This window comes from Electrona antarctica (genome assembly GCF_951216825.1).
Source record: "Electrona antarctica genome assembly, chromosome: 16".
Lineage (NCBI taxonomy): Eukaryota > Metazoa > Chordata > Actinopteri > Myctophiformes > Myctophidae > Electrona > Electrona antarctica.
The window spans coordinates 41,832,400-41,840,221 of record NC_136797.1 but is presented as its reverse complement, the minus strand read 5'-3'; the positions used below and the strand labels follow the sequence as shown (position 1 = coordinate 41,840,221).

Here is a 7,822-nt window from a genome sequence, read left to right as displayed (position 1 = left end):
TGCGGTTGAAAGGCATGCATCCCACAGACAAACGGCCTCTCACCGTTCAACACTTGAAGCACCCGGAAGCAACCGAGCAAGTGAAGTTGGGGCCTCCAGGTAGGCCAGCAGCAATCTGCACAAGACTGGTTTGGACCCTGCAGGGCCCAGCCAGAGCCCTGGCAAACTCCAGCCAAGACAATGTATGTTGACAATAGCCCCCTACCATGGCCCTGGAAATGATTCCCCGTTCATTTTCCTCATAGACATTTAAAAAAGTATTTATTTAAAGACCTTTTAAGCCTCGTACAAAGCCAACTCGAGTTGTGAGAAATCATGACAACAAACACAATTTTTCGGGCCGAACAAATAATTAGAAAGAAGAAGAAAACGGCAGGTTACAACACTTTTTTTCTTGTTTTTCTTCTTTGTAATTATTTGTTTGGTCCAAAATATTGTGTTTATTGTCATGATTTGTCACAACTCGAGTTGGCTTTGCACGACGCTTAAAAGGTCTTTAAATAAATACTTTTTGAAATGTCTATGGGAAAAATGCATTGGGAATTATTTCCTGGTCCTGGCGTCTTCATGAAAGGGGGCGGCACTGCGACGCTCTATAACAGAGTCCCAGAACACAGGGCTCATGAGAAGTGTGGAGTAACACTGGGAGGAGGCCGCCAAGATGCAATGCCCCAAAGACCCAGAGTGTGCCACTGCCGCAGCAACGATATCATGAGAGGCAGGTCTCCACCAAAAACACTGCCTGAAAGGGACGAGTCAAAAGCCCACCTCCTGTAATGTCCTTGTCAGTATAGCAACTCAACCTGCACCTGAAATAGACCCTCACCCCACCTCATCCTTGAGAGCTCATCCTTGAAAATGTAGGATTAGTTACCAGAATCAAGATCCATATGTGGTCTATGAGTTATTGGTAAAATAACAGCAGGTGGCGGCCATTATGAAAAATGTCTACCATGTTCACAGGACAAATCTGAATAGTACCACTGTATTCCTCATCCTTGACAATGTAGGATAAGTTACCAGAATCAAGATCCTATAGGTGATCTAGAACCTGAATTGGTCAAATAACAGCAGGTGGTCACCATGGTTACCATGGGGTTGGCATTTGGCAACTGCCTATGCCCCCTAGAGGCCAATATTTGCCCCTCCTATACACAGGTTTAATGTTTGTTTTGTAAACGCCATTGACAATGAAGGGAAAATGTATGTCATAATGTGCCATTTACGTCATATTGTCTCTTTATTGTTAATGGCGTTTAATGTTTGTGTTTGCACCATTTGTTTTATATCACCATTACATCACCTAATCAACATGAGTTAGACTTTAATATATTAGCGCCCCTCCCTTCACACGGGTGTGATTTTTTTTTATCTGGGTGCTTGCCACTCGAACCAAAATGGTTCTATAGACCCTCACCTTCAAATTAGTAGTGAAAGTGAAACTTTTACATGAGTTTTAAATTAAAGCTAAATTTAACATGGAGACGGAACCCCACTAATTGTAGTGAAAGGAATGATCATGAGATTCATGACACTTTGCATCACTTTTAATTGTGCTTATTTACAGTAAGTGCTTTAAACATACAGAGGCAACAACACCGAAAAGGTATAGGCCTTTATTTTGCCTAGGCTGTAGCAGTGTAGCCTATACGAAATTGAAGAGTAACTTTCTTAGTTACAAAACAATACCACATAGAGCTTAATTCGACAAAAATAAAATCAATACATCAGCAGATTTTAGCATGAGACAAACCAAGAATACAGAAATATGCAATCATACATACACCCATGATATGCATATTTTCGGTATAACTAGGCTTTTATGTAGGACTACATGTTTTCATGTCCATCTCTGCTTGGCCTATATAATAATAATTTATTGTTGATCAATAATACATGCATGTATATTTTAGTATTTAAGCTGTTTTGTATTATTATTTTGTATAAATGCATACTTCACCACTTTCCTGTGTGATTATAGGGGTTGTAATATTCATAGGGACATGAGTCTTCATGCAACAAGGAAAGGTAAATAAAGCCACATACAGTAAAGACAGTGGTCCACAGGTTAAACCCACATCAGGTACAAATCCCACCCCATTCGACTGGTATCACCCCATATAATCGGCGAAATCATCTGTTATCAGCCCGTTTGAATGGGGCCAAAATGTCCATACTGGCATCCTCACTGTTCAGTATGTCATTATCAGCGATTGTAGCATTGTCATTATCACTGATGTCCTGACGGAGGCGCGCCGTGTCCACATCAGGGAAATCCACGGGAGGTTTGAATTCCAGGTTTGTGACCTTTGGCCCCTCTAAACCCAGGTACTATAGACAGAAACCCTGTACTCCTCTTCCCCCCTCTTCTTATCACCAAGTCCACATTGTTAGAGGTGGAAAGAAACTCACCCTGGCAGGCTGAAATGGAAGTCACAGGATCAGCTTGGACTTCCTCACAAAGCGAGATAGTGTACTGTACTGCAACTACAGCAAATTACAGTAGTCTATATGTCACTTGCATTTCCTAGTTAAAATGGATAACATTGGGGTTATCTTATTATTTTGTGTTTACAGCAGCATTCAGAACCAGAAAATGTAAGGTACGTTTTATCTGCTTCGTGATTATAGTAAAAAAGAAAAATGTCATTACATTCCAATGTTTTCAAGTGGCTTTATAGTAAAATGAATAGTAGTCTTATCTTGTACTGGCCCAACAACAGATCTGTTTACATAAATTCTTTGTTATTACAATTCATTTACACTATACTGTAAGATCCTGGATGTTGCTATGAGTTTGTGTGGGAGTGAAAACATTCTTTCCTCTTCTGTGTTTAAATTAAAACAAATCATGAAAGGTGTTGATGAGCTCATCATTCTAACAATAAAAAAAGGAGTGAGCACAGTGAGCCGGTGAGGTAAAAGAAAGAAAGATGTTAATACCAATGACAGCACAATCTGTGCCTCTGCAAAGTGCATTTCCAACACATCAAAGACAGTGTGACATTATCATTCATTTCCACTGGTTTGTATCATTTACAGAAAGTCTTGGAAGAGTATTTTTGCATAAATAACAAAGTCCATTCTACCAATAAATCACCAGCTTTCTTATGACTGAACATCCGAGTGACTGGTACTCATGTCGCTTATCCTCTGCTGCTTCCCAGCATCTTTTACCCCTGTGTCAGCCGTGTTAGGCTGGGACCCTGGTCCCATCTGAACCTCTGCCGCCTCTCTGGGTAGGTAGTTCACCACGGTATTGATCAGGTTGTTGCGGAAGCTCTTGCTGAGGAAGTTGTAGAGAATGGGGTTGGCGATGCAGTGGAAGAGCGTCAGGCAATGCAACACGGTGTATGAGAAGTAGATCACCTCAAACGTATTACAGCTAAACACAACCCAGGGGTCTTCGAATGAGTCGGGATGTGCGAAGTCTATGAGTATTAGTGTCTTCACCAGGTGATATGGCAACCAGCACACCATGAACACCAGTGAGTAAACGTGCACCAGCCACACATCTCGCCGGCCCTGCACATCCGGAGCCGTGCGAACCGCGCGAGCTATGAGGATGTTGAAGGTGATGATGATGGCCGCAGGGCCCAGGAACTGGAATACCACAGCTATTAAATCATTCACGATGTACCACACCACAAAACTGTGCTCAGGCACCACGTAGCAGCCCGGTTCATCCCATTCCACGAGGTCCACATGAACGTTGTACAACAATGCCAGGACTAAGGATAGCAGCCACAGGCCTCCGCAGAGCAACCAGCGGCGCCGGCCCACCACAGGGAAGCAGGTGGCAGATGAAGGCCTGGTCAGGGATAAGTAACGCTCCAAGGTCATGAAGGCCAGGAAGAAGGTGCTGCTGTAGAAGTTGACCCCGTAGATGAGGTTGGTGGCCTTGCAGAGGAAGCGGCCCCACAGCCACACACGGTCCATGGTCACCTCCATCATGGAGAAGGGCAAGATCATGATCACCATGAGGTCCGACAGGCTCATGTTGATAATGCAGAAAAGGACCCCGTTGGCCGAGTGGCGCCGGCGCCAGTTGACCCAGACGACCACAACGTTCTCCAACAGGCCCACGGTGAAGAAGAACAGGTAGAGGATGAAGAGTGCAATGCGCCGGCCGTCCGTGTCAAGGTCGAGGGTGCACTCGTGGAACCACCACGATGAGTCGTTGTGGAAGGAGTGGTTGCTGTTGTTGTCTTCAAGCGACATGGTCTGGGGTTAAAAGCAGAGAGGACATTTCAGATTCTGGCTCAAAGTGTTTTCAAACATTAACTAAGAAAAGCACAGCACAACAGGAGGGTCTAGACATGCTGGGCTATGAAAATATGATGTTTCCAGGATATTCTAAGTGGCTCATAATAGTTTGGAACTCAGTGCTTGCTTTGAATTGCTTGCTGTTACCGGGTTCAGTTAGCCTGCCAAGAAATACAAAATCACACCCGTGTGAACTGAGTGGTGTAAGGTCTGTCTGACGTAATGAAATCATGTCTGACGTAATGAAATCACACCCGGGTGTGATTTCATTACCTGGCTTTGTTTGTGCAGAAAAAATGAGCATGGTTGTTATGTTCACCCTGTTCACACGGGTGTGATTTCATTACGTCATTACAACAGGGTGAACATAGCAACCATGCTCATTTTTTCTGCACAAAAAAGCCAGTTGTAGGAGTGGTTTACACCACTCAAAAAGCCCACGCAGCGATATTAGTCTGGCCATGCAAGGCTAGGATTCACTCACAGTTCCTTTGTGATCACTAACTATCAACAATCCACACACAGTGATAAGAGGATAGTAATGTACAACACTCAATATACACAAATGTATCATTCACAAAATCATCTAAGCACTTAGGAAACTTAAACCTCATCACTTGAATGTGAGGCAGAAAATTGGTCACATTACCTTGATATGTTGGTGTGGAAAGGATCAATGATGAAGAGGGAGGGTTCGTCTCAGTGTGAGCAGCCTGGGGTTTGTGTCAATCACAACAAGACAACTCTACTCCAACTCTGCTGTCCTGGACTATCTGGGCAGTCAGGCAGCCTGAGCTTCTCCCCTCCCATCGGAGGCCAACGCACGCACGCACGCACGCGCACGCACGCACGCACGCACGCAGCACATGTTCGGATGTGTACTAGCCTTCACATATGCCCATATAGGCCTATTTATTGTTTTTTTTGTTCCCGTCCATAAATGTACTTGTGTATTTGCCACCGAGTGGCGCGCTATGAGCTTGTAGATCTGCTACTTAAAACCTTTGCTTCTGTAGAACGCCACAACGGTAAGGCCTTCCGGTCTGATTCTCGGATATGTTATAGAGCTCCACGAGACGCACGCGTGGAACTGTAGTACGTCCTCGGGCAACCTTTCTAGTCGACATGGCGCGCGCGAACGTTCCACTACACCGAGTGGCGCGCTACGAGCTTGTAGATCTGCTACTTAAAACCTTTGCTTCTGTAGAACGCCACAACGGTAAGGCCTTCCGGTCTGATTCTCGGATATGTTATAGAGCTCCACGAGACGCACGCGTGGAACTGTAGTACGTCCTCGGGCGACCTTTCTAGTCGACATGGCGCGCGCGAACGTTCCACTACACCGAGTGGCGCGCTACGAGCTTGTAGATCTGCTACTTAAAACCTTTGCTTCTGTAGAACGCCACAACGGTAAGGCCTTCCGGTCTGATTCTCGGATATGTTATAGAGCCCAGCAACACCGGCCGACACCTCCAAGGCTTCCTGGGTGATGGCGAGGAGGAGGAGGAGGGCTGCCACGTCACCTCACAGTCCAACTGTCTGTATGTACGCCTCTGCTGTGCCTGAGGGAGGCACGCACGCGCACACACACTCACCTCACCTGCCCAGGCCATTGATGCCAGACGACCCTCGGGCCAGGCACTGCAGCCTCAGCCTCTCCACGGGATCTGAACTCACACACAGACATCTCTTGGCGTCCAGCGCCATCTCTCGGTCGTGCCTCGACGTCCTGGCCATGGCTGAACACACAGAGCACATTAATATAATGTGAAACATTATAGTGGATGCAGTTAGCTTAATGCTAATTCCGATTAGCATAGTTAGCTTCTTATCCATGCTACTGGTGACTGGTTTAGCACAATACAAACTCGGACTCATTACATAACATGCAAATCACACCACCACTCAATATAAAAATAAAACGTTGTCTTATAAAGCAGCATATACTTTGTTTACATTCAGACCCATGGCTTTGTACAACTACTGGCCAAAGTTGAAGTTCATATAGTTGTAAAACATTCACCATAAAAGCCAAAATCGCGACAGAGTCAGCTATTCATTCATTACTAACTATTTCACAGACCTTGATGTGACTGTTAGCTGTGATAAAGTAAAGTAAACAAAGTGATGATGAATGACACGAAACACACACGTAGGATGTAGCTCTTCTCACAACATTGACGACACAGGTCGGTTCTTTATAAACGGGCATTTATTGGGCATTCTTCTCATCCCTCTGCTGTTCCATGCCGTGAGAACTATGTTCACACAAAATAATAAACACATAAACAATCAACAAATTACGTCGCAATACATAATATTGATCAAACAAAGAAATACAAAACATGTAGAAATGCGCGATGCGCAGGTGAACGTGTCCGTCAAAACACCACAATACAACACAACAAAGATAACTCTCAAATAATAATACCTCGTTGGCCGCTTGTTGTGTAAAGAGGTTCTTGATGCTTCTTGAGTTTCATACAGTCCTTTGAATGTCCTTTTGACCGTGTTTAATAACTTTAAACAGTTCAAACACACTACTCTGCTGCGAGTGTGCTTCCTTGTGCAGACCAGAGTCTGAATGAGTGAGAGAAATGTTTGTACCACCTGTGTGCAATGCCAGGCAATCATGCATCAATCAGTCAATCAATCATGGTCCAGTGTTGCTACTGACAGACAGGGAACTTGGTTCTGCCTCAGAAAGTTATCATCACATCATGTTTACATTTTTAACCTCATATGAAATCAATTATGAACCACATATTTATTATTGTATCATGACATTATTATGAATTATGCTTTATGAACTTATGACCATGAATTGTTGTATTTTAGCTATTTTAGTCTTTTTAAAGTAAGCATTTTAATAGCAGCACTTACATAGGAAGTCAGAGAAACGAATCAAAGAAAAGACCGTCATCTGCCAGTGTAATTCAGAACAGCGCCACAGCCCATCCACATGTATGAAGGCATATGCCTCTCCCCTCCTCTCCTCTCTCTCCTCTCTTTTTGAATGAACAGACAAAACACAAAACACAACATGTTCATTAATGTTATTCTTCACAAACTAGACATTTTATTCATATTTAGAAAATGCAGAATCCAATGGCGTCGGTCTGGGCTCGTTTTGCAAAGGTCAATGGTCAGCAAAAAGACTGCCTCCTCTCTCCCCTCTCTCCACAGAAGTGAAAACAGACAAAACACACCTTTAAAATATGTTCCCTAACCCTATTCTTCGCAAACGAGACATTTTATTCATATTTAGAGCGTCCCAAATTCAATGGGGCCGGTCTCGACTTTCCAGGACGTTTGCAAAGGTCAATGGTCAGCAAAAAGACTGCAATGGTGACCCTTTGGGCCAAATTCTTAAATAAACGGGGTGATATATATTTTTAAAAATATGTAAGAACCTCCAATATCCATATTCAGGACATGTCGAATCCAATGCAACCGGTCTCGAATTTCCACGACGTTTGCAAAGGTCAAAGGTCAGCCGAAAGACTGCCACGGTGACCTTTGGGCCAAATGCCTTAACAATTAAGTGATAGATATT

The 7,822-nt window shown here is 44.0% G+C and overlaps 1 protein-coding gene across 5 annotated transcripts; it reads right to left on the bottom strand.

Annotated features, from left to right (window-relative positions):
* Positions 1–1,514: 1,514 nt before the first annotated feature.
* LOC306939591 (G-protein coupled receptor 182-like) lies at positions 1,515–6,833 on the bottom strand. 5 transcript variants are annotated; one of them, XM_079524201.1, is made up of 3 exons: positions 6,698–6,833; positions 4,916–6,005; positions 1,515–4,224 (listed from the first exon to the last, which is right to left on the bottom strand). In XM_079524201.1, exon 3 carries the CDS (start codon positions 4,219–4,221, stop codon positions 3,109–3,111), a length of 1,113 nt encoding a protein of 370 aa, XP_079380327.1. In that variant the 5' UTR covers positions 4,222–4,224; positions 4,916–6,005; positions 6,698–6,833; the 3' UTR covers positions 1,515–3,108. The 5 variants fall into 5 exon arrangements, with proteins under 5 accessions (XP_079380327.1, XP_079380328.1, XP_079380326.1 ...); XM_079524202.1 differs by having other exon boundaries at positions 5,946–6,005; XM_079524200.1 differs by having other exon boundaries at positions 5,867–6,005; positions 6,698–6,827.
* Between the last annotated feature and the right edge of the window lie 989 nt (positions 6,834–7,822).

What these genes read in the sequence shown, in the direction of transcription:
- LOC306939591 (XM_079524198.1), bottom strand. Translation starts at nt 6,478, where the DNA reads ATGCCCGTTTATAAAGAACCGACCTGTGTCGTCAATGTTGTGAGAAGA. An exon ending in AGAAGAGCTACATCCTACGT is followed by an intron (nt 6,006 to 6,416) that starts GTGTGTTTCGTG and finishes CTGTGTGTTCAG; the next exon opens with CCATGGCCAGGACGTCGAGG. An exon ending in GGCATCAATGGCCTGGGCAG is followed by an intron (nt 4,225 to 5,866) that starts GTGAGGTGAGTG and finishes TTTTAACCCCAG; the next exon opens with ACCATGTCGCTTGAAGACAA.